Source organism: Scyliorhinus torazame, chromosome 7 (genome assembly GCF_047496885.1).
Source record: "Scyliorhinus torazame isolate Kashiwa2021f chromosome 7, sScyTor2.1, whole genome shotgun sequence".
Classification (NCBI taxonomy): domain Eukaryota; kingdom Metazoa; phylum Chordata; class Chondrichthyes; order Carcharhiniformes; family Scyliorhinidae; genus Scyliorhinus; species Scyliorhinus torazame.
Window position 1 is genome coordinate 178,063,864 of NC_092713.1, and position 24,639 is coordinate 178,088,502.

A 24,639-nucleotide genomic window follows, 5' to 3' on the forward strand; every position below is an offset into this window, starting at 1 on the left:
GACAAGGAGGAAGAGGAGAAGCAGAAGAAGAGAAAAGGCGATGGATTCACTTCAGCTCAAGTGGAACATCTTGTGCCCGAGTCACTGGGTCCAATGGTGAATATCGCATTGGGATACAGGGACACCGTGGCGAGAGTGCAGCAGAAGGCAGCACAACAGAGGCCGCAGACGTTTGCGTTTCTATATCGGAATCCGAATAGGCGACATCCCACATGTGTCGAGGCCTAGCGGGTTGGTCCGACAGCGGGACTGGACAATCCGGTACATCAGGAACCGAACGACGGAGCGGTCTCAGTGAACAAAGGTGATCCAGATGGCGCTTCAGCAGCTGGTTCCCGACCCGAACTAGCAGGAGACCGGCCTAGTCTGGCGGAAAACTGTCCCAGTGAGCCAGCGACCACCGACAGCGAAATTGTGGATGAACATTGCGTTCCCTGAGTGAAGAGCCGGGGCAATCGATGCTGAATATGGCAGCGTATCTGTGGCTTCAGTTAAGGCACACCTTTGCCCCGATATCGAGGAACCAGTAAGCGCACGCGGGTATGGAGTCGTCGACCCATGAGCATCTCAATCGGGGCTACTCCAGTCAAAGCGTGCGATGTGGTCCGATAAGCGGACAAGAACCAAGCTAGCCTCGTATTCATGAGGCAATAAACAAAGAAATAACGGATGCATGTAGAAATGGTACAGCAGTTATCATGGGGGATTTTAATCTACATGTCGATTGGTTTAACCAGGTCGATCAAGGCAGCCTTGAAGAGGAGTTTATAGAATGCATCCGTGATAGTTTCCTAGCACCGTATGTAATGGAACCTACGAGGAAACAAGCAATCCTAGATATGGTCCTGTGTAATGAGACAGGATTGATTATTGATTTCATAGTTAGGGATCCTCTCGGAATGAGTGATCACAATATGGTGGAATTTAAAATACAAATGGAGGGTGAGAAGGTAAAATCAAACACTAGTGTTTCGTGCTTAAAAAAGGAGATTGCAATGGGATGCGAGAAGAGCTGACTAAGGTAGACTGGGAGCAAAGACTTTAAGATGAAACGGGTGAGGAACAGTGGAGAACTTTCCAAGCGATTTTTCACAGTGCTCAGCAAACGTTTATACCAACAAAAAGGACAGTAGAAAGAGGGAAAATCGACCGTGGATATCTGAGGAAATAAGGGATTATCAAATTGAAGGAAAAAGCATACAAAGTGGCAAAGATTAGTGAAAGACGATAGGATTGGGAAATCTTTAGGGGGCTACTAAAAAAGCTATAAAGAAGAGTAAGATAGATTATGAGAGTAAACTTGCTCAGAATATAAAAACAGATAGTAAAAGCTTCTACAAATATATAAAACAAAAAAGAGTGGCTAAGGTAAATATTGGTCCTTTAGAGGATGAGAAGGGAGATTTAATAATGGGAGATAAGGAAATGGCTGAGGAAATGAGCAGGTTTTTTGGGTCGGTCTTCACAGTGGAAGACACAAATAACATGCCAGTGACTGATGACAGGTGAGGACCTTGAAACGATTGTTATCACTAAGGAGGTAGTGATGGGCAAGCTAATGTGGCTAAAGATAGACCAGTCTCCTGGCCCTGATGGAATGCATTCCAGGGTACTAAAAGAGACGGCAAGGGAAATTGCAAATGCACTCGTAATAATTTACCAAAATTCACAAGACTCTGGGGTGGTCCCGGCGGATTGGAAATTAGCAAACGTGACACCACTGTTTAAAAAAGGAGGTAGGCGGACTTCCGGTGGCGGCCATGGAGGAGTAGGTCACACATTCGATAGCTCCCGCCTGTAACGGACTTTCGGACCTTTTCCCCCCCCGACTTTTCTCGGATTGTATTGGATAAATCGGTGAAGTATGCAACAGTAAGGAGGATTCCCTCTCCGGTGTATGGAGAATTGGACCATAAGTGGCCAGGTGAAACGACTCAGTCCTGGTAGTGAAAATGAATGAAATGAAAATCGCTTATTGTCACAAGTAGGCTTCAAATGAAGTTACTGTGAAAAGCCCCTAGTCGCCACATTCCGGCACCTGTTCGGGGAGGCTGGTACGGGAATTGAACCATGCTGCTGGCCTGCCTCAGTCTGCTTTCAAAGCCAGCGATTTAGCCCTGTGTTAAACCAGCCCCTGGTTGTGAGAAGCAAGCAGAGCTGGTATCGCGGGGCAGCATGGCGGAGGGCAAGGGCCAAGGAGAGATGGCACAGTGGTTGATGGAGCAGCTGGTGAAGTTTTTTGAGGATTGCCTCGCCAAGCTGAAAAAGGATACGCTGGACCCATTCAAGGCTTCGATTGATCAAGTAGTCTTGAATCAGGAGACCCAGGGGAAAGCGATACAGGAGATCGAACAAAAGTTATCCGACCAGGACTGTATAACCGCGCTGGAAAACATGGTGGAGGTGCTGGACGACCGCCAGAGGAGAATGCAGGAGAAGCTGGAGGACCTGGAGAATAGGTCCAGGAGGCAGAACCTCAGAATTGTTGGCCTCCCTGAAGGCAGTGAGGGATCGGATGCGAGGGCATGTGTGTCGGACATGCTGGAGAAGTTGATGGGGGCTGGGGCTTTCCCTCGGCCCTTGGAGGTGGATAACATAACATAAGAACTAGGAACAGGAGTAGGCCACCTGGCCCCTCGAGCCTGCTCCGCCAATCAATGACATCATGGCTGATCTTTGTGGACTCAGCTCCACTCTCCGGCCCACAGGATAGAGCGCATAGTGCCCTCGTGAGGAAGCCCAGGGAGAATGACCCGCCGAGGGCCATGGTGGTACGTTTTCACCGTTTTATGGATAAGGAACATGTCTTGCGGTGGGCCAAGAAAGAACGGAGCAGCAAGTGGGAGAACTGTGAGTTGCATATTTATCAGTTGCATATTTATCAGGACCTGGGAGCGGAGTTGGCCAAGAGACGGGCTGGGTTCAATCAGGCAAAGGCGACCCTCTTCAAGAAGGGGGTGAAGTTCCGGATGCTGTACCCAGCGCAGGTTACGCACGAGGAACGGGTCTTTTATTTTGAGACGCCGGACGATGTATGGACATTCATTAAAGAAAAGAATCTGGAGACGATTTAAAGGACATTTAAGCGGCGGAGAAGTTTTGTAGCGGTGGTTCGTAATACTGTACTGTTTTTAAAAAAAAGATATTATGTCGTTCTGGGTGAAATAATGGGCTGTGGTGATAGTTGGAGGGTGCTTTGTCTTGCAGGGATTTGATGCGGGGGGGGGGAGGGGGTCTTGAAGTTAGAGCTATTCTTCAGGAGACTGGGTTTTGTTTTGAGTGATTGTCTCTTCACTAGTTTATGTTAATTTCTTCTTTTTTTTTTTTGCTGCTGTTTACTTACTGGGGAATGTGATGCTGTTAAAAAGTTTATTCATGTGGGGGGAAAGGTTCGAACAATAGGGAGGCAGACTGTTTGGCGCCGGGGCGGGGGTTATCGGGGTCAGCAGGATCAGCTGACTCTCGGAAGCGCAGTGGTGGAGGGGGGTGAGCAAGTGTTAAGCTGGAACTTGACCTGGGGGATGAGGTTTCTGGTGCTGTTGGGGGGGGGGGGGGGGGGGGGGGAGGAAGGCGGCTTTGCTGACAGGGGAGGAACTATTATTGGGGAATAAATGGGAGGCCGGGAACGGCTGCTGCTCATGGGGGTATTCGGGGAAGCGGAGGGTGCGGGCCCGGGGCTGGCCTAAAAAGGGTGATGGCTAGTCGGTGGGGGCGGGGGCGGGGGGGGGGGGGGGGGGGGGGTGGAAGCTTCCCGTCCAGGTTGATTACTGATTACGTGGAACAATAATCAGCTGGTCAAGAGGGCTCGCGTGTTCGCGCATCTAAGGGAGCTGAAGGCAGACGGGGCAACGTTACAAGACACACATCTAAAGGTCATAAATCAGCCGAAATTGAGGAAGGAATGGGTTAGCCAGGTCTTCCACTCAGGGCTGGACTCAAAGACCAGGAGGGTAGCAATTTTGATTAGTAAGCGAGTGGCATTTGAGGCTGGGTAAATCGTGTCAGATAAGGGGGGTAGGTACATAATGGTGAGTGGAAGGTTGGAGAGTGTACGAGTGGTGCTCATGAACATATATGCTCCGAACTGGGACGACGTGGAATTTATGAGGCGTGTGCTAGGTAAGATCCCGGACTCAGAGTCACATAACCTGATCGGCGGGGGACGGACGGACGGACTTTAACACGGTCATTGATCCGGAATTGGACCGGTCAATATCCAAGTCAGGGAGGAGGCCAGCTGCGGCAAAGGAATTGAAGGGCTTTATGGTACAGATGGGGGGTATAGATCCATGGAGGTTTACACGGCCGAGGGCGAAGGAGGTTTCTTTTTCTTCTCATGTCCATAAAGTTTACTCTCGTATTGACTTTTTTGTTCTGAGCAGGGCGCTAATACCGAAGGTGGCGGGGACGGAATACTCGGCAATTGCAGTGTCGGATCATGCCCCGCATTGGGTGGATTTGCGGGTTAGCGAGAGAGGGAGGGCAACGCCTGTTATGGAGACTGGGTGTGGGATGCTCGCGGAGGAAGCGGTCTGCGGGCGGGTGAATAAGTCCATCCAGAACTACCTGAAAACAAATGACATGGGAGGGGCAGCACGGTAGCCTTGTGGATAGCACAATTGCTTCACAGCTCCAGGGTCCCAGGTTCGATTCCGGCTTGGGTCACTGTCTGTGCGGAGTCTGCACATCCTCCCTGTGTGTGCGTGGGTTTCCTCCGGGTGCTCCGGTTTCCTCCCACAGTCCAAAGATGTGCAGGTTAGGTGGATTGGCCACGCTAAATTGCCCTTAGTGTCCAAAAGTGCCCTTAGTGTTGGGTGGGGTTACTGGGTTATGGGGATAGGGTGGCGGTGTTGACCTTGGGTAGGGTGCTCTTTCCAAGAGCCGGTGCAGACTCGATGGGCTGAATGGCCTCCTTCTGCACTGTAAATTCTATGATAAGGGAGAGGTATCTGCAGCGAGGGTTTGGGAAGCTCTGAAGGCAGTTGTTAGAGGGGAACTAATTTTGATTCGGTCCCACAGGGAAAAGGGGGAACGGGCGGAGAGGGAGAGATTAGTGGAGGAGATACTCCAGGTGGACAGGAGATACGGAGGGTCCGGACGCGGGGCTCCTGAGGGAGCGGCGCAAGTTACAGGCGGAGTTTGAGTTGCTGACCACAGGGAAAGCAGTGGAACAGTTGAGGAAGGTAAAGGGGATGGTTTATGAGTACGGGGAAAAGGTGAGGAGGATGTTGGCGCAACAGTTTAGGAAGAGGCGGCCAGGGAGATTGGTAGAGTGAAGAATAGGGATGGTAACATGGTCTTGGAACCAAGGGGGGGTGAACAATGTTTTTCAAGAATTAACAGTAAATTATATGAGTCCGAACCCCCGGCTGGAGAGGAGGGGATGAGGCAATTTCTGGATCAGTTGAGGTTTCCGAGGGTGGAGGAGGACCTGGTGGAGGGGCAAAGCTCTGGGGCCGGATGGCTACCCGGTGGAATTTTATAAGAGGTTCTCAGAGATATTGAGCCCACTGATGGTGAGGGCATTTAACGAGGCAAGAGAGAAGGGAATCCTCCCCCCGACAATGTCACAGGCTTCGATTTCACTTATTCTTAAACGGGAAAAGGATCCTGAGCAGTGTGGGTCATAAAGGCCGATCTCGCTTTTGAATGTGGATGCCAAACTACTGGCTAAGATATTGGCCACAAGGATAGAAGACTGCGTCCCGGGGGTGATAGGGGAAGACCAGACGGGATTCGTTAAGGGCAGGCAACTCAAGGCCAACGTTCGGAGGCTTCTAAATGTTATTATGATGCTCTCAGAAAGAGGAGAGGCGGAGGTGATAGTAGCGATGGATGCGGAGAAGGCTTTTGATCGGGTGGAGTGCGAATACCTGTGCGAGGCGCTGGGAAGTTTGGGTTTGGTGAGGGCTTTATTGGCTGGGTCCGGTTGCTCTACCAGGCGCCTGTAGCGACCGTGCGTACGAACCGGCTGAGGTCGGGGTATTTTAAATTACATCGAGGGACCAGGCAAGGGTGCCCCCTCTCCCCGTTACTGTTTGCTTTGGCTATAGAGCCACTTGCCATGGCGTTAAGAGCTTCAAGGAACTGGCAGAGGCTGGTTCGGGGTGGGTGGGAGGGGGGAGGTGAACATCAAGTCTCGCTCCACATGGATGATTTGCTTTTGTACATTTCAGACCCGTTGGAGGGGATGGGGGAGGTTATGTGGATCTTGGGGGAATTTGGCAATTTTTCAGGGTATAAATTGGACATGGGGAAGAGCGAGCTGTTCGTGATTCAGGCGAGAAGGCAGGAGGAGAGACTGGGAGAGCTGCCGCTTAGAATGGTAGGGAAGAGCTTTCGCTATCTGGGAATCAAGGTGGCTCAGAAATGGGAGGCACTGCATCAGCTTAATCTATCTCAAAGAACAAAGAAAAGTACAGCATAGGAACTGGCCCTTCGGCCCTCCAAGCCCGTGCCGACCACGCTGCCTGTCTAAACTAAAATCTTCCTGGGTCCGTATCCCTCTATTCCCATCCTATTCATGTATTTGTCAAGATGCCCCTTAAATGTCACTATCGTCCCTGCTTCCACCACCTCCTCCGGCAGCGAGTTCCAGGCACCCACTACCCTCTGTGTAAAAAAAACATGCCTCGTACATCTCTAAACCTTGCCCCTCGCACCTTAAACCTATGCCCCCTAGTAATTTTCCCCTGGGGAAAAGCCTCTGACTATCCACTCTGTCTATGCCCCTCATCATTTTGTAGACCTCTATCAAGGTTACCCCTCAACCACCGTCGTTCCAGTGAGAACAAACCGAGTTTATTCAACCGCTCCTCATAGCTAATGCTCTCCATACCAGGCAACATTCTGGTAAATCTCTTCTGCACCCTCTCTAAAGCCTCCACATCCTTCTGGTAGTGTGCCGACCAGAATTGAACACTATACTCCAAGTGTGGCCCAACTAAGGTTCTATACAGCTGCAACATGACTTGCCAATTCTTATACTCAATGCCCTGGCCAATGAAGGCAAGCATTCCGTATGCCTTCTTGACTACCTTCTCCACCTGTGTTGCCCCTTTCAGTGACCTGTGGACTTGTACACCTAGATCTCTCTGATTTTCAATACTCTTGAGGGATCTACCATTTACTGTATATTCCCTACCTGCATTAGACCTTCCAAAATGCGTTACCTCACATTTGTACTGATTAAACTCCATCTGCCATCTCACCGCCCAAGTCTCCAAATGATCTAAATCCTGCTGTATCCTCTGACAGTCCTCATCGCTATCCGCAATTCCACCAACCTTTGTGTCGTCTGCAAACTTACTAATCAGACCAGTTACATTTTCCTCCAAATCATTTATATATACTACGAACAGCAAAGGTCCCAGCACTGATCCCTGCGGAACACCACTAGTCACAGCCCTCCAATTAGAAAAGCACCCTTCCATTGCTACTCTCTATGACCTAGCCAGTTCTGTATCCACCTTGCCAGCTCACCCCTGATCCTGTGTGACTTCACCTTTTGTATCAGTCTACCATGAGGGACCTTGTCAAAGGCCTTACTGAAGTCCATATAGACAACATCCAACATCCACATTAATCATCTTTGTGACCACTTCGAAAAACTCTATCAAGTTAGTGAGACACTAACACAAAACCATGCTGCCCCTCACTAATACGTCCATTTGCTTCCAAATGGGAGTAGATCCTGTCTCGAAGAATTCTCTCCAGTAATTTCCTTACCACTGACGTGAGGCTCACCGGCCTGTAGTTCCCTGGATTATCCTTGCTACCCTTCTTAAACAGAGGAACAACATTGGCTATTCTCCAGTCCTCCGGGACATCACCTGAAGACAGTGAGGATCCAAAGATTTCGGTCAAGGCCTCAGCAATTTCCTCTCTAGCCTCCTTCAGTATTCTGGGATAGATCCTATCCAGCCCTGGGGACTTATCTACCTTAATATTTTTCAAGACGTCCAACACCTCGTCTTTTTGGATCTGAATGTGACCCAGGCTATCTACACACCCTTCTCCAGACTCAACATCCACCAACTCCTTCTCTTCGGTGAATACTGATGCAAAGTATTCATTTAGAACCTCGCCCATTTCGTCTGGCTCCACACATAGATTCCCTTTCCCTGGCTACCCTCTTGCTTTTTATGCATGTGTAAAAAGCCTTGGGATTTTCCTTAACCCTATTTGCCAATGACTTTTTGTGACCCGTTCTAGCCCTCCGGACTCCTTGCTTCAGTTCCTTCCTACTTTCATAGAACATAGAACATAGAACAATACAGCGCAGTACAGGCCCTTCGGCCCACGATGTTGCACCGAAACAAAAGCCATCTAACCTACACTATACCATTATCATCCATATGTTTATCCAATAAACTTTTAAATGCCCTTAATGTTGGCGAGTTCACTACTGTAGCAGGTAGGGCATTCCACGGCCTCACTACTCTTTGCGTAAAGAACCTACCCCTGACCTCTGTCCTATATCTATTACCCCTCAGTTTAAGGCTATGTCCCCTCGTGCTAGCCATTTCCATCCGCGGGAGAAGGCTCTCACTGTCCACCCTATCTAACCCTCTGATCATTTTGTATGCCTCTACTAAGTCTCCTCTTAACCTTCTTCTCTCTAACGAAAACAACCTCAAGTCCATCAGCCTTTCCTCATAAGATTTTCCCTCCATACCAGGCAACATCCTGGTAAATCTCCTCTGCACCCGTTCCAAAGCCTCCACGTCCTTCCTATAATGCGGTGACCAGAACTGTACGCAATACTCCAAATGCAGCCGTACCAGAGTTCTGGGATATTCCACACAGGCTTTGTCTGTTGCCAGCCTTCTAGCCATGACAAATGCCTCCTTTTTCATTTTGACGAGGCCTACAATATCTCTCGTTATCCAAGGTTCCCGAAATTTGCCGTATTTATCCTTCTTCCGCACAGGAACATGCCGGTCCTGAATTCCTTTCAATTGACATTTGAAAGCCTCCCACATGTCAGATGTTGATTTACCCTCAAACATCCTCCCCCAATCTAGGATGGTAGAGCAAATGGAAGGGGACTTTAAGAGATGGGACATGCTCCCGTCATCACTGGCGGGGAGGGTACAGACCGTTAAAATGACGGTCCTCCCCAGATTTCTGTTTGTCTTTCAGTGTCTCCCCATCTTCATCCCCAAGGCCTTTTTCAAGCGGGTGAACAAAATTATTCTGGGCTTTGTGTGGGCGAATAAAACCCCGCGGGTGAAGAAAATGTTGTTGGAGCATAGTCGGGGGGAGGGTGGGTTGGCGCTGCCGAATTTCTGCAACTACTACTGGGCGGCTAATATAGCCATTATTACGAAGTGGGTAATGGGGGAGGGGTCAGCATGGGAGAGGTTGGAGGTGGTGTTATGTAAAGGCACCAGTCTGAGAGCATTGGTAACGGCATCTCTGCTGTTCTCGCCGGCCCTATACTCCACAAGTCCGGTGGTAGTGGCGGCACTGAGGATCTGGGGGCAATGGAGGAGGTATAAGGAGGAGGAGGGTGCGTCGGTTTGGACCCCGATTTGTAACAACCACAGGTTTGTACCGGGCAGGCTGGATGGTGGGTTCCAGAGCTGGCAGAGGGCAGGAATTAGAAGGATGGGGGATCTGTTTATAGATGGGAGCTTTCTCAGCTTGAAGGCGCTGGAGAATAAATTTAAACTGCCGCCGGGGAATGGTTTTAGATATTTGCAAGTGCGAGATTTCCTGAGGAAACAGGTGTTGGCCTTTCCGCTGCTCCCGCCACAGGGGACACAGGATAGAGTAGTTTCTGGTACCTGGGTGGGGGAGGGGAAGGTGTCGGATATCTACCAGGAGCTGTTGGAGGCGGAGGAAACCCCGGTGGAGGAGCTCAAGGGCAAGTGGGAGGATGAGCTAGGAAGAGAGTTAGAGACTTTAGACGCCCTAAGCAGGGTCAATTCCTCCTCATCATGTGCCAGGATTAGCCTAATACAATTTAAGGTGGTCCATCGGGCACACATGACGGCGGCGAGGATGATCAGGTTTTTGGGGGTAGAAGATAGATGTGCGAGGCGCGCGGGGACCCCAGCAAACCATGTCCACATGTTTTGGGCATGCCCAAAGCTCAGAGGGTTTTGGCACGGGTTTGCGAAGGCAATGTCCACAGTGCTAGAAACACGGGTGGTGCCAAGTCCAGAGGTAGCGATCTTTGGAGTGTCAGAAAATCCGGGAGTTCAGGGAGTGAAAGAGGCCGACGTCCTGGCCTTTGCCTCCCTGGTAGCCCGAAGACGGATCCTTTTAATGTGGAGGGACTCAAAGCCCCCGAGTGGAGAGACCTGGGTTAGTGACATGGCTGGGTTTCTCAGTCTTGAGAAAATAAAGTTTGCCTTCAGAGGGTCAATGTTGGGGTTCACCCGGAGGTGGCAGCCGTTCGTCGACTTTCTCGGGGAAAATTTAAATGTCGGCAGAAGCAGCATTCTTAAGGGGGGGGGCGGATAGGTGTTAGATGGTTGAGGTGTGTGAAGATTGGGTTGGGTGGGGAAATGTTTATTTTACCATGTTAATGTTATTGTTTTTGTTATTGTTATAAAAATTTTGCAAATACCCTCTAATAAAAATATTTCTTTAAAAAGAGGTAGCAGAAAGCGGGTTAGTTAGGCCAGTTAGCTTAACTTCTGTAGTAGGGAAGGTGCTGGAATCTATCATCAAGGAAGAAATAGCGAGGCATCTGGTTGGAACTTGTCCCATTGGGCAGACGCAGCATGGATTCATAAAGGGCAGGTCGTGCCTAACTAATTCAGTGGAATTTTTTGAGGACATTACCAGTGCGGTAGACAACGGGGAGCCAATGGATGTGGTATATCTGGATTACCAGAAAGCTTTTGACAAAGTGCCACACAAAAGGTTGCTGCATAAGATAATGTTGCATGGCGCTGAGGGTAAATTAGTAGCATGGATAGAGGATTGGTTAATTAATAGAAAGCAAAGAGTGGGGATTAATGGGTGTTTCTCTGGTTGGCAATCAGTGGTGTCGCTCAGGGATCAGTGTTGGGCCCACAATTGTTCACAATTTACATAGATGATTTGGAGTTGGGGACCAAGTACAATGTGTCCAAGTTTGCAGATGACACTAAGATGAGTGGTAAAGCAAAAAGTACAGAGGATACTGGAAGTCTGCAGAGGGATTTGAATAGTTTAAGTGAATGGGCTAGGGTTTGGCAGATGGAATACAATGTTGACAAATGTGAGGTCATCCGTTTTGGTAGGAATAACAGCAAAAGGGATTATTATTTGAATGATAAAATATTAAAATATGCTGCTGTGCAGAGGGACCTGGGTGTCCTAGTGCATGAGTCGCAAAAAGTTGGTTTACAGATGCAACAGGTGATTAAGAAGGCGAATGCAGTTTTGTCCTTCATTGCTAGAGGGATGGAGTTTAAGACTAGGGAGGTTATGCTGCAACTATATAAGGTGTTAGTGAGGCCACACCTGGAATATTGCCCTCAATTTTGGTCTCCTTACTTGAGAAAGGACATACTGGCACTGGAGGGTGTGCAGACGATTCACTAGGTTAATCCCAGAGTTGAGGGGGTTGGATTACGAGGAGAGGTTGAGTAGACTGGGACTGTACTCGTTGGAATTTAGAAGGATGCGGGTGGGATCTTATAGAAACATATAAAATTATGAAGGGAATAGATAGGATAGATGCGGGAGGTTGTTTCCGCTGGTGGGTGAAAGCAGAACTAGGGGGCATAGCCTCAAAATAAGGGGAAGTAGATTTAGGACTGAGCTCAAGAGAATTCCTGTGCAGATGCAGGTTATGACAGTCCCTATGCCAGCAGGACACTATCCTTATCCCGTGTCTGCAGCAGAGCACTGCCACTAATCCACTGTCATTAGCAGAGCACTGTCCCTACCCAATGTCTCCAGCAGAGTACTGCCTCTAATCTACTGTCACGATCCAACATCTCCAGCAGATCACTGTTGCTGTGTAATGGGGAGGCAGTGGGGACCTGGGTTTGAATCCCACCATGATGGTAGAATTTGAAGTCAATAAAAATCTGGAATTGAAAGTCTAATGATAACCATCAAACTATTGTCGATTGTCGTTAAAAACCCATCTGGTTCACTAATGTCCTTTAGGGAGGGAAATCTGTCGGCCTTACCTGGTCTGGCTTACATGTGACTCCGGATCAGTCAAGAGTCCATGTGCTTGACTCTTAAATGCCCTCTGGGGTGGGCAATAAATGCTGGCTCAGCCTGCGATGCCCACATTCCATAAACAAATTTAAAAAAAAATCTCCAGCAGATCACGGTCTTTCTACATAGACACAGATTTTCTTACCTTGCCACTCTCCGTCTCTGTCACCGTTACAATCAGCTGCATGCACCTCAATCTTTTCCAAGGAGAAGCGCTGTCCACAAAGCGGACACTCGACACAAGCTTTCTTAGAAATAACAGGATGAAATTCCTCCGAATCATCATCTATCAACACCACATCTTCGGGCTCCTAAAGGAGACAGTGACAGAAAAAGCAGGGTGCAGCACTCGAAGGAACAATGAGACAACATCTCCACAGCAGGCAGCACCATTCTGGTGTGCGTACTGCACCCACCATACTATTCTGGCCACCCAATCTGCAGCTTTGAATATGCTATTTGTTCTAGCTGGTCTATACCAGTGTTTCTAATCCTTCCCACCGTAATGATCTCTTCTCTCTCCCCGATATTCCCTTTTCCCTACTGTTGGCAGAAAACTCCCCCTTAAATATACATGTGCTTAGTCAGTTCTTAATGAGTTTAAGGAGCAAAGAGTTTGACATTCACACCATTGTGAAAACATTATTCATAAATTATTCCTTACCTATATATTACTTGCTTTCTTAAATGTTGTGCTGGCGGTGATTTTTGTTTAACAGCTCACCACATGGTGTGATTCCAGTAATGACAGAGCGCAAAGTTAAAGAAGCACAACTAAGAAAGGATTAACAAAGAATATTTAATCAACAACCTGAACACCGAGCTCGGTCGTCCAACTAACCTGGGTTGTGACCATTTCAGATGGCTGTGGCTTTTTGCTCTCTGGCTGCACACTTTCAGAACAGCTGTACTGTGTATCTATGGAGTAACAAGTAAAAATTCTGTAACATAGTAACATGACCCAGACTGCTGACCATCAATGCCATACATAACCCGTCCGACAATAACTGAACCAAAAGGTCTTCACTGAATCCCAATCGGATTTAGACCGAGAGAATCATAGACATAGAATGTACAGTGCAGAAGGAGGCCATTCGGCCCATCGAGCCGGCACCGGCTCTTGGAAAGAGCACCCTACTTAAGCCCACACCTCCACCCTGTCCCCGTAACCCAGCAACCACATCTAACCGAAGGGCAATTTAGCATGGCCAATCCACCTAACCTGCACATCTTTGAATGGTGGGAGGAAACCGGAGCACCCGGAGGAAAGCCACGCAGACACGGGGAGGAAATGCAAACTCCACACAGTCACCCGAGGCGGGAATTGAACCGGGATCCTGGAGCTGTGAGGCAGCAGTGCTAACCACTGTGCCATAGATGCTTTCTGAATCTATCCTGTCTAATCAGTGTTAATGTAAGCCTACTTGTGACAATAAGGATTAATATTATTTGAAACCTGTTTGAATTTTCTAAATTTCTATGAGATCCCCTCCCACTCTTCTAAACTGCAATGAATATAATCCTAACCGATTTAGTCTTTCCTCATATGACTGTCCTGCCATCCCAGGAATCAGCCTGGTAAACCTCCCCTGCACTCCATCCAGAGCAATAACATCCTTCTTCAGATAAGGACACTAAAATTCCACACAATAGTCCAGTAAAGAGCAGTATTACGGTGGCGGAGAGGATGCTAGATGGGGACTCTTCTTCCGAGGTAGTATGGGCTGAGGTTAGAAACAGGAAAGGAGAGGTCACCCTGTTGGGAGTTTTCTATAGGCCTCCAAATAGTTCTAGGGATGTAGAGGAAAGGATGGCGAAGATGATTATGGATAAGAGCGAAAGTAACAGGGTAGTTATTATGGGAGACTTTAACCTTCCAAATATTGACTGGAAAAGATATAGTTCGAGTACATTAGATGGGTCGTTTTTTGTACAATGTGTGCAGGAGGGTTTCCTGACACAATATGTTGACATGCCACTTTGGATTGGTTTTGGGTCATGAACCAGGCCAGGTATTGGATTTAGAGGTAGGAGAGCACTTTGGGGACAGTGACCACAATTTGGTGATGTTTACGTGAGTGATGGAAAGGGATAAGTATACACCGCAGGGCAAGAGTTATAGCTGGGGGAAGGGCAATTATGATGCCATTAGACATGACTTGGGGGGGATAGGTTGGAGAGGTAGGCTGCAAGTGTTGGGCACACTGGATAAGTGGAGCTTGTTCAAGGAACAGCTACTGCATGTTCTTGATAAGTACGTACCAGCCAGGCAGGGAGGGAGGCGTCGAGCGAGGGAACTGTGGTTTACCAAAGAAGTGGAATCTCTTGTTAAGAGGAAGAAGGAGGTCTATGTGAAGATGAGGTGTGAAGTTTCAGTTGGGGCGATTGATAGTTACAAGGTAGCGAGGAAGGATCTAAAGAGAGAGCTAAGACGAGCAAGGAGGGGACATGAGAAGTATTTGGCAGGTAGGATCAAGGAAAACCCAAAAGCTTTCTACAGGTATGTCAGGAATAAAAGAATGACTAGGGTAAGAGTAGGGCCAGTCAAGGACAGGGATGGGAAGTTGTGTGTGGAGTCTGAAGAGATAGGCGAGATACTAAATGAATATTTTTCGTCAGTATTCACTCAGGAAAAAGATAATGTTGTGGAGGAGAATGCTGAGACCCAGGCTATTAGAATAGATGGCACTGAGGTACGTAAGGAAGAGGTGTCGGCAATTCTGGACAGGCTGAAAATAGATAAGTCCCCGGGGCCTGATGGGATTTATCCTGGGATTCTCTGGGAAGCCAGGGAAGAGATTGCTGGGCCTTTGGCTTTGATTTTTATGTCATCATTGGCTACAGGAATAGTGCCAGAGGACTGGAGGATAGCAAGTGTGGTCCCTTTGTTCAAAAAGGGGAGCAGAGACGACCCCGGCAACTATAGACCAGTGAGCCTCACGTCTGTAGTGGGTAAAGTCTTGGAGGGGATTATAAGAGACAAGATTTATAATCATCTAGATAGGAATAATATGATCAGGGATAGTCAGCATGGCTTTGTGAAGGGTTGGCCATGCCTCACAAACCTTATCGAGTTCTTTGAGAAGGTGACTGAACAGGTAGACGAGGGTAGAGCAGTTGATGTGGTGTATATGGATTTCAGCAAAGCGTTTGATAAGGTTCCCCACGGTAGGCTATTGCAGAAAATACGGAGGCTGGGGATTGAGGGTGATTTAGAGATGTGGATCAGAAATTGGCTAGCTGAAAGACAGAGGGTGGTGGTTGATGGGAAATGTTCAGAATGGAGTTCAGTTACAAGTGGCGTACCACAAGGATCTGTTCTGGGGCCGTTGCTGTTTGTCATTTTTATGAACGACCTAGAGGAGGGCGCAGAAGGGTGGGTGAGTAAATTTGCAGACGACACTAAAGTCGGTGGTGTTGTCGACAGTGGAGCAGGTTACAGAGGGACATAGATAAGCTGCAGAGCTGGGCTGAGAGGTGGCAAATGGAGTTTAATGTAGAGAAGTGTGAGGTGATTCACTTTGGAAGGAATAACAGAAATGCAGAATATTTGGCTAATGGTAAAGTTCTTGGAAGTGTGGATGAGCAGAGGGATCTAGGTGTCCATGTACATAGATCCCTGAAAGTTGCCACCCAGGTTGATAGGGTTGTGAAGAAGGCCTATGGAGTGTTGGCCTTTATTGGTAGAGGGATTGAGTTCAGGAGTCATGAGGTCATGTTGCAGCTGTACAAAACTCTGGTACGGCCGCATTTAGAGTATTGTGTACAGTTCTGGTCACCACATTATAGGAAGGACGTGGAGGCTTTGGAGCGGGTGCAGAGGAGATTTACCAGGATGTTGCCTGGTATGGAGGGAAAATCTTATGAGGAAAGGCTGATGGACTTGAGGTTGTTTTCGTTAGAGAGAAGAAGGTTAAGAGGAGACTTAATAGAGGCATACAAAATGATCAGGGGGTTAGATAGGGTGGACAGTGAGAGTCTTCTCCCGCGGATGGATATGGCTGGCACGAGGGGACATAACTTTAAACTGAGGGGTAATAGATATAGGACAGAGGTCAGAGGTAGGTTCTTTACGCAAAGAGTGGTGAGGCCGTGGAATGCCCTACCTGCAACAGTAGTGAACTCGCCAACATTGAGGGCATTTAAAAGTTTATTGGATAAGCATATGGATGATAATGGCATAGTGTAGGTTAGATGGCTTTTGTTTTGGTGCAACATCGTGGGCCGAAGGGCCTGTACTGCGCTGTATCGTTCTATGTTCTATAATACTTCAGGTGTGGCCTCACCAATGCCCTATTCAATTGCAGTGAAACATCTCTATTCCTATACTCAAATCCTCTCGCTATGAAGGCCAGCAACCCATTTGCCTTCTTTACTGCTGTACCTGCGTGCTTACTTTCAATGACTGATGCACGAGGACATCAAGGTCTCACTGAGAATCCGCCTCTCTCAATTTCCACCCATTCAAAAATTAATCTATTCTCCCTGGTCAACTCTATAGTTACATAGAACATAGAACAGTACTGCACAGAACAGGCCCTTCGGCCCTCGATGTTGGGCCGAGCTTTGTCCGAAAACAAGATCAAACTATCCTACTCCTTGACATTCTGGTGTGCTCCATCTGCCTATCCAATAACCGCTTGAAAGTCACAGCAGACAGTCCATTCCATACCCTAACCACTCTCTGAGTAAAGAACCTACCTCAGACATCCCTCCTATATCTCCCACCCCAAACCTTATAGTTATGCCCCCTTGTAACAGCTACATCCACCCGAGGAAATAGTCTCTGAACGTCCACTCTATCTATCCCCCCCCATCATCTTATAAACCTATATTAAGTCACCTCTCTTGCTCCTCTGCTCCAAAGAGAAAAGCCCGAGCTCCCTCAACCTTTCCTCGTAAGACCTACCCTCCAAACCAGGCAGCATCCTGGAAAATCTCCTTTGCACCCTTTCCAATGCTTCCACATCCCTCCTATAGTGAGGTGACCAGAACTGCACACACTACTCCAAATGTGGTCTCACCAGGGTCCTGTACAGTTGCAGCATAACCCCATGGCTCTTAAACTCATGCCCCCTGTTAATAATGAAAATGAAATGAAATGAAAATCGCTTATTGTCACAAGTAGGCTTCAAATGAAGTTACTGTGAAAAGCCCCTAGTCGCCACATTCCGGCGCCTGTTCGGGGAGGCTGGTACGGGAATCGAACCGTGCTGCTGGCCTGCCTTGGTCTGCTTTAAACAAACGCCAACACACTATAGGCCTTCTTCACGGCACTATCCACTTGAGTGGCAACCTTCGGAGATCTGTGGACATGAACCGCAAGATCTCTCTGTTCCTCCACATTCCTCAGAACCCTGCCGTTGACCCTGCCATCCGCATTCAAATTTGTCCTACCAAAATGAATCACCTTGCACTTATCAGGGTTAAACTCCATCTGCCATTTTTCGGCCCAGCTCTGCATCCTATCAATGTCTCTTTGCAGCCTACAACAGCCCTCCACCTCATCCACTACTCCACCAATCTTGGTGTCATCAGCAAATTTACTGACCCACCCTTCAGCCCCCTCCTCCAAGTCATTTATAAAAATCACAAATAGCAGAGGAACCAGCACTGATCCCCGTGGTACATTGCTGTTAACTGGTCTCCAATCTGAAAATTTTCCATCCACCACCACCCTCTGTCTTCTATGTGATAGCCAGTTACTTATCCAATTGGCCTAATTTCCCTCTATTCCACACCTCCTTACCTTCTTCATGAGCCGACCATGGGGAACCTTATCAAACGCCTGACTGAAATCCATCAACTGCTCTACCTTCATCTACACACTTAGTTACCTCCTCAAAGAATTCAATCAAATTTGTGAGGCAAGACTTACCCTTCACGAATCCGTGTTGACTATCCTGGATTAAGCTGCATCTTTCCAAATGGTCATTAATCCTATCCCTCAGGACCTTTTCCATTAACTTACCGACCACCGAAGTAAGACTAACCGGCCTATAATTACCAGACTCATTCCTATTCCCTTTCTTGAACAGAGGAACAACATTTGCCACTCTCCAGTCCTCTGGCACTATCCCGTGGACAGTGAGGACCCAAAGATCAAAGCCAAATAATCTTCAAATAATTCTAGTAGATTTGTCAAGCATGATTTTCCTTTTACAAATTCATGCTGACTTTGTCTGATTATACCATTGCTTTCCAAATGCTGTGCTGTGAAATCCTCAATGATGGACTCCAGCAACTTCCCTACTACCGACATTAGGCTCACTGGTCGAGAGTTCCCGGTTTTCTCTCTACCTCCCTTTTTGAATAGCGGGGTTACATTCGCTACCCTCCAATCGGTAGGACCAATTCCAGAGTCCAAAGAATTTTGGAAAATGAACACTAATGTTTCTACTATTTCTAGGGCCACTTCCGTAAGTACTCTGCGATGAAGATTATCAGGATTGAAGGCATTTGTGTGCCTTCAATCCCATTAATTTCCCCAAAACCAATTCTTTACTAATACTAATTTCCTTCAGCTCCTCACCAAAACTTGTGCTTCTCAAAACTTCCAGTACATTATTCATGGATCCTTTGAGAAGATAGAAGCCATTTAGTTCCTCAGTCATTTCCTGGATCCCGGTTATGAATTCCCCCTTTTCTGACTGTAAGTTTTTATTCGTCTTTTTCTCTTTGTATACATATGGAAGCTTTTACAGCTAAGTGTTTATGTTTCCCGCAAGTTTACTTTCAAATTGTATTTTCCCCTTCTTAATCAATTCATTGGTGTGCCTTTTCGAGTTTTAAACCATGCCTATTCCTCAGGTCTATTGATTTTTCTTGCTAATTTGTATGTCTTTTCTTTGAATCTAATACTATCTCTAGTTTCCCTTATAAGCCACGACTTGGCCACAGTTCCCTATCTACTCTTGCGCCAAACACGAATAAACAATTTTTGGAGTTCACCTATTCGTTCCGTGAATGCCTGCCATTGCCTGTCCACTGTCCTTCCTTTCAGTAATGTTTCCCAGTCCGTCATAGCCAGCTCATGCCTCATACCATCATAGTTACCTTTGTTGAGGTTCAGGATCTTGGTCTCAGAATCAACTACCTCACTATATAATCTTTATTAGTGTCACAATTAGGCTTACATTAACACTGTAATGAAGTTACTGTGAAAATCTCCTCGTCGCCACTACCTGTTCGGGTACACTGAGGGAGGATTCAGAATGTCCAAATCACCTAACAAGCAGGTCTTTCGGGACTTGTGGGAGGCAACCAGAGCACCTGGAGGAAACCCACACAGACACAGGGAGAATGTGCAGACAAAGAACAAAGAAAAGTACAGCACAGGAACAGGCCCTTCGGCCCTCCAAGCCTGTGCCGACCATGCTGCCCGTCTAAACTAAAATTTACTACACTTCCTGGGTCCGTATCCCTTTATTCCCATCCTATTCATGTATTTAGATAAGTTTAATTTAGATAAATGTGAGGTGATGCATTTTGGCAGATCGAATCAGGCCAGGACCTACTCAGTTAATGGTATGGCGTTGGGGAGAGTTATAGAACAAAGAGATCTAGGAGTACAGGTTCATAGCTCCTTGAAGGTGGAGTCGCAGGTGGACAGGGTGGTGAAGAAGGCATTCGGCATGCTTGGTTTCATTGGTCAGAACATTGAATATAGGAGTTGGGACGTCTTGTTGAAGTTGTACAAGACATTGGTACGGCCACACTTGGAATACTGTGTGCAGTTCTGGTCACCCTATTATAGAAAGGATATTATTAAACTAGAAAGAGTGCAGAAAAGATTTACTAGGATGTTGCCGGGACTTGATGGTGTGAGTTATAAGGAGAGGCTGGATAGACTGGGACTTTTTTCCCTGGAGCGTAGGAGGCTTAGGGGTGATCTTATAGAGGTCTATAAAATAATGAGGGGCATAGATAAGGTAGATAGTCAACATCTTTTCCCAAAGGTAGGGGAGTCTAAAACTAGAGGGCATAGGTTTAAGGTGAGAGGGGAGAGATTCAGAAGGGCCCAGAGGGGCAATTTCTTCACTCAGAGGGTAGTGAGTGTCTGGAATGGGCTGCCAGAGGTAGTAGTAGAAGCGGGTACAATTGTGTCTTTCAAAAAGCATTTAGATGGTTACATGGGTAAGATGGGTATAGAGGGTTATGGGCCAAGTGCGGGCAACTGGGACTAGCTTAATGGTAAAAAACTGGGCGGCATGGACTGGTTGGGCCGAAGGGCCTGTTTCCATGCTGTAAACTTCTATGATTCTATGATTCTATTTGTCAAGATACCCCTTAAATGTCACTATCGTCCCAGCTTCCACCACCACCTCCGGCAGCGAGTTCCAGGCACCTACTACCCTCAGTATAAAAAAAACTTGCCTCGTACATCTCCTCTAAACCTTGCCCCTCGCACCTTAAACCTATGCCCCCTAGTAATTGACCCCTCTACCCTGGGGAAAAGCCTCTGACTATCCACTCTGTCTATGCCCCTTATAATTTTGTAGGCCTCTATCAGGTTGCCCCTCAACCTCCGTCGTTCCAGTGAGAACAAATCGAGTTTATTCAACCGCTTCTCATAGCTAATGCCCTCCATACCAGCCAACATCCTGCTAAATGTCTTCTGCACCCTCTCCAAAGCCTCCACATCCTTCTGTAGTGTGCTGACCAGAATTGAACACTATACTCCAAGTGTGGCCTAACTAAGGTTCTATACAGCTGCAACATGACTTGCCAATTCTTATACTCAATGCCCCGGCCAATGAAGGCAAGCATGCCGTATGCCTTCTTGACTACCTTCTCCACCTGTGTTGCCCCTTTCAATGACCTGTGGACCAGTACACCTAGATCTCTCTGACTTTCAATACTCTTGAGCGTTCTACCATTCACTGTACTGTGACCCAAACCGGGAATCAAACCCGGGTCTCCGGCGCTATGAAGCAACAGTGCTAACCACTGTGCTACCGTGCTGCCCCTATTCACCTTGATAAGAATTCTACCATATTTGGACCTGGTATTGGGGAATGATCCCGGTCAGGTGGTTAAAGTTTCAGTTGGTGATTACTTTGGGAATAGCGATCACAATTCCCTAAGTTTTAGAATACTCATGGACAAAGACGAGGATGGTCCTAAAGAAAGAGTGCTAAATTGGGGAAAGGCCAAGTATAACAAAATTCGGCAGGAGCTAGGGAATGTGGTTTGGGAGCAGCTCTTTAAGGGTAAATCCATATTTGAAATGTGGGAGTCTTTTAAGGAAAGGTTGATTAGAGTGCAGGACAGACATGTCCCTGTGAAAATGAGGGATAGAAATGGCAAGATTAGGGAACCATGGATAACGGGTGGAATTGTGAGACCAGCTAAGATGAAAAAGGAAGCATACATAAGATCTAGGCAACTTAAATCTGATGAAGCTTTGGAGGAATATCGGGAAAGTAGGACAAATCTCAAACGCGCAAGAAAGAGGGCTAAAAGGGGTCATGAAATATCTTTGGCTAACAGGATTAAGGAAAATCCCAAAGCCTGTTATTCATATATAAGGAGCAAGAGGGTAACTAGAGAAAGGATTGGCCCACTCAAAGACAAAAGAGGGAATTTATGCGTGGAGTCAGAGGAAATGGGTGAGATTCTTAATGAGTACTTGGCATCGGTATTCACCAAGGAGAGGGACATGACAGATGTTGAGGCTAAGGATGGATGTTTAAATACTCTAGGTCAAGTCGGCATAAGGAAGGGGGAGGTTTTGGGTATTCTAAAAGGCATTAAGGTGGAAAAGTCCCCAGGTCCGGAAGGGATCTATCCCAGGTTACAGAGGGAAGCGAGGGAAGAAATAGCTGGGGCCTTATCTTTGCAGCATCCTTGAGCACGGGTGAGGTCCCGGAGGACTGGAGAATTGCTAATGTTGTCCTTTTGTTTCAGATGGGTAGCAGGTATAATCCAGGGAATTATAGACCTGTGAGCTTGCGTCAGTGGTAGGCAAACTGTTGGAAAAGACACTGAGGGATAGGATCTATTCACATTTGGGAGAAAATAGACTTATCAGGGATAGGCAGCATGGTTTTGTGCAGGGAAGGTCATGTCTTACAAACCTCATAGAATTCTTTGAGGAAGTGACAACGTTAATTGATGAGGGAAGGGCTGTAGATGTCATATACATGGACTTCAGTAAGGCGTTTGGTAAAGTTTCCCATGGCAGGTTGATGGAAAAAGTGAAGTCGTATGGGGTTCAGGGTGTACTAGCTAGATGGATAAAGAACTGGCTGGGCAACAGGAGACAGAGAGTTGTGGTGGAAGGGAGTGTCTCAAAATGGAGAAAGTTGACTAGTGGTGTTCCACAGGGATCCGTGCTCGGACCACTGTTGTTTGTGATATACACAAATGATCTGGACGAAGGTAAAGGTGGTCTGATTCTAAGATTGGTGGAGTTGCAGATAGCGAGGAGGACTGTCAGAGAATACAGCAAAATATAAATAGATTGGAGAGTATGGCAGAGAAATGGCAGATGGAGTTCAATCCAGGCAAATGCGAGGTGATGCATTTTGGAAGATCTGATTCAAGAGCGGACTATACGGTCAATGGAAGAGTCCTGGGGAAAAGTGATGTACAGAGAGATCTGGGAGTTCAGGTCCATTGTACCCTGAAGGTGGCAACGCAGGTCGACAGAGTGGTCAAGAAGGCATATAGCATGCTTGCCTTCATCGGACGGGGTATTGAGTACAAGAGTCGGCAGGTCATGTTACAGTTGTATAGGACTTTGGTTAGGCCACATTTGGAATACTGCGTGCAGTTCTGGTCGCCACATTACCAGAAGGATGTGGATGCTTTAGAGAGGGTGCAGAGGAGGTTCACCAGGATGTTGCCTGGTATAGAGGGTGCTAGCTATGAAGAAAGGTTGAGTAGATTAGGATTATTTTCGTTGGAAAGACGGAGGTTGAGGGGGTACCTGATTGAGGTCTACAAAATTATGAGAGGTATGGACAGGGTGGATAGCAACAAGCTTTTTCCAAGAGTGGGGGTGTCAATTACAAGGGGTCATGATTTCAAGGTGAGAGGGGGAAAGTTTAAGGGCGATGTGTGTGGAAAGTTTTTTACGCAGAGGGTGGTGGGTGCCTGGAACGCTTTGCCAACGGAGGTGGTAGAGGCGGGCACGATAGCATAATTTAAGATGCATCTAGACAGATATATGAACGGGTGGGGAACAGGGGGCAGTAGATCCTTGGAAAATAGGTGACAGGTTTAGATAAAGGATCTGGGTTGGCGCAGGCTGGGAGGGCCGAAGGGCCTGTTCCTATGCTGTAATTTTATTTGTTATTTGTTCCAGATTATGGTCACTCATCCCCAAGGGTTCTCTCACAATTACATTGTCAACTAATCCTTTCTCATTGCACAACACCCAGTCCAGTATGTTGGTTCCTCAACATACTGGTTGGGAAAACTATCCCTATTCGCTCCAGAAATTCTTCCTCTATTGTACTGTGACTAATTTGAGTCACCCAATCTATATCCTTACCACATGTATCTCTCATTTCCTGTCCGATGCTATTCCCAACATTACCACTGCAGTTTGGTGGTCTGCATACCACCCCATGAATGCTTTTTGCCCTTGATGTTTCTTAACTCGACCCAGACAGATTCCACATGATCTGTACTAATATCTTTCCTCAATATTGTATCAATATCTTCTTCAATCAACAATGCAACTCCACCACCTTTTCCTTTCTGACTGATCCTCCTAAAAACAGAATACCCCTCAATGTTTAGTTCCCATCCTTGGTCACCTTGGAGCCATGTCTCCTTAATCCAAACTATCGTATCCTACAGAGAGTAAAGCTCTCACTACACTGTCCCCATCAAACACTCACAGGACAGATACGGGTTAGATACAGAGTAAAGCTCCCTCCACATTGTTCCCATGAAACTCTCCCAGGAAAGTACATCACGGAGTTAGATACAGAGTAAAGCTCCCTCTCTACACTGTCCCCATCCAACACTCTCAGGACAGGTACAGCATGGAGTTAGATGGAGTAAAGTTCCCTCTCTACATTGTCCTCATAAACACTCCCAGGACAGGTAATGCACAGGGTTAGATACAGAGTAAAATTTCCTCTACACTGTACCTATCAAACACTCCCAGCAAACACTCCCAGGGTTAGATACAGAGTAAAACTCCCTCTACACTGTGTAGCGCACAAAGACTCACAAGACGAATAGAGATGAAGTCGATGAGGCTTTATTAAGCGTGACTTGTTCCCCGCAGTTCAGTAGCAGACTGGCCTGCGGGGGAGAACTCCTGGTTCTTATACTCCGCCTTCAGGGCGGAGCTAGAGGTCAACAGCCAACCAGGACCCGGGATCTGTCAGCCAATGACATCACGGCTTCACAGTCCCACATGACCCCTAATGCATACTACCACATTCACCCCTTGTTAAAAAATGAACCCGGCGGGGTGGTGCTTCGCATGGTGGTAAGGGTTTA

General features: G+C 47.3%; 1 protein-coding gene across 3 annotated transcripts in view; it reads right to left on the bottom strand.

The window, feature by feature from the left end:
- The window catches only part of uimc1 (ubiquitin interaction motif containing 1), a 175,728-nt gene that overhangs the window by 75,226 nt on the left and 75,863 nt on the right, over nt 1–24,639 (bottom strand). For all 3 annotated transcript variants that reach the window (XR_011948286.1, XM_072511842.1, XM_072511841.1), the window contains exons 5-6: nt 13,016–13,092; nt 12,320–12,485 (exon numbers count right to left, since the gene is read on the bottom strand). Coding sequence is in view for 2 of the 3 variants with exons in the window: in XM_072511842.1 (XP_072367943.1) it covers nt 12,320–12,485; nt 13,016–13,092 (243 nt within the window). In the remaining variant the exon portion in view is untranslated. The remainder of the gene's footprint in view (nt 1–12,319; nt 12,486–13,015; nt 13,093–24,639) is intronic.